Below are 1,579 nucleotides of genomic sequence, written 5' to 3'. Positions count from 1 at the left end.
CCCTACATATATGGGATTCTAGATACCAAAGCTTTTATGTGGATGTGATGGAACCTCAACCAACATAATGCCATTTCAAGAATTTAATCCAGGAAAAAGCACTGCGGCTCTCTGCATATATCCACGAACTCCTGTAGAAATTAACCATCAAGTGATGGGCAATAAACTTGCAAACTCGAGGTTAGCATCCAAGCTATCTGTTAATGTCAAGTCTGGTTCGAGACAACACAACAAATCCCTCGACACCGGTTATGACTCCCTCCTAGCTTAGTTAATTTGATCACGCTCATCGTCGATGATATGTAAGGAGGTTTTTGAAAGAAAAAAAAAGAGGCCTTCATCAACTGAGAAACCATGTGAATGCCATGTCAATACACGTAAAAGGGAAGATAATATATAGACCCTCATTTTATAGGTTCAAACAGCCTGGTGCATTCTCTTTTGAGCCCTACATTCAAACAATGGTAGTTTTCATATATAATAAGAATACGTTGCATTGAAAGTATAAAGAATAAATTTCCGAAAATCACAAATGGAGAGTTTGCAGGAACCAACCCTATACTGCAATGGCAATTTTGTCTGAGCATTTGCATTAGAATGGACTTCAGATGCCAGGGAGAGCTGAATACCATGCCAAGAGAAAACATAAGAATCCATCCTGATGACTGGTTATAAAGAGACCACATAAGACATTATTCAAAGGAAACAAACCTTACTAAATGATTCTATCGTGAGGTTCATCCGAAACCTCTTAGTCGGAGAATTTGGTTCCTACATAGAAGTAAAAAACACAGGACTAATGCAAGCACTAAACAATCAAACATACAAGGCAGAATAGCAGGGCAGAACTTACGACTGTATACTACCATTAGCCAACAATCTCTTGAAATATCTTTAGGAGGCAGATATGGCTTAATAAACAAGAAAATCATTTGCATTACAAATTAAAAATGGAAAAGTATGAAAGGCACCTCACCTTTCTATTAAGGCAGCGCGGTTTAAATTTATCAAGGGCTTCTGGTTTCTCCTTCAAGGTAGAATTGGACTTTTCTCCGTGAAAGTGGTGCAACTTCTTAACAAGTATCATACTGAAACACAAGGGTTTGAAAAGAATACGTGGAGAGATTACACTACAGAAGATACTGAAATTAAGTCCTATTTTGGACGAATGAATGCAGAGAGACAAAGTGAAAAGGGATGCCTGTCTTCAAAAATTGAGAAAGTTGTCATTTCTGACAATGTTACCTTCTGGGGTCTGTGGTTCCATTTTGTGAAATAGGGTTAGAATTAGATACATTTGCTGCCTGAAATGAGAAAATCATTTCCTTGAACAATGCAGAACATATAGAAAATCAACGCAGACATCTCTACCAGTCAAGAAGTATAAGAGGCAAAATGAAATTTAGCACCAATATGATTATTGATCACCTACATTATTAATAGATGAACGGTGCGTAGCAGCCCTCTCCGATGTCCTTGCTCTCTCCATTGTCCTCAGGTGAAAAACCTGAAGACCATGGAAAAGGCATTTTAAAAGAAAAATTATGTGATCATCATAATCATTCAAATCAATGTCTCT

At 37.5% G+C, this 1,579-nt stretch overlaps 1 protein-coding gene across 3 annotated transcripts in view; it reads right to left on the bottom strand.

Moving 5' to 3' along the window:
- Window positions 1–340: 340 nt before the first annotated feature.
- LOC105129573 (protein TPX2-like) overlaps window positions 341–1,579 on the bottom strand; it is a 3,578-nt gene continuing 2,339 nt past the window's right edge. For 2 of the 3 annotated variants that reach the window (XM_011031690.1, XM_011031692.1), the window contains 6 exons: window positions 1,433–1,507; window positions 1,246–1,304; window positions 977–1,088; window positions 712–771; window positions 556–621; window positions 341–448 (listed from right to left, as the gene is read on the bottom strand). In XM_011031690.1, coding sequence (XP_011029992.1) covers window positions 410–448; window positions 556–621; window positions 712–771; window positions 977–1,088; window positions 1,246–1,304; window positions 1,433–1,507 — 411 coding nt within the window. In that variant the 3' untranslated portion in view covers window positions 341–409. The remainder of the gene's footprint in view (window positions 449–555; window positions 622–711; window positions 772–976; window positions 1,089–1,245; window positions 1,305–1,432; window positions 1,508–1,579) is intronic. The other variant, XM_011031691.1, reaches the window with a different exon arrangement.

Source organism: Populus euphratica, unplaced genomic scaffold (assembly GCF_000495115.2).
Source record: "Populus euphratica unplaced genomic scaffold, PopEup_1.0 scaffold16.1, whole genome shotgun sequence".
NCBI lineage: Eukaryota > Viridiplantae > Streptophyta > Magnoliopsida > Malpighiales > Salicaceae > Populus > Populus euphratica.
This window is presented reverse-complemented; position numbering and strand designations above follow the sequence as displayed.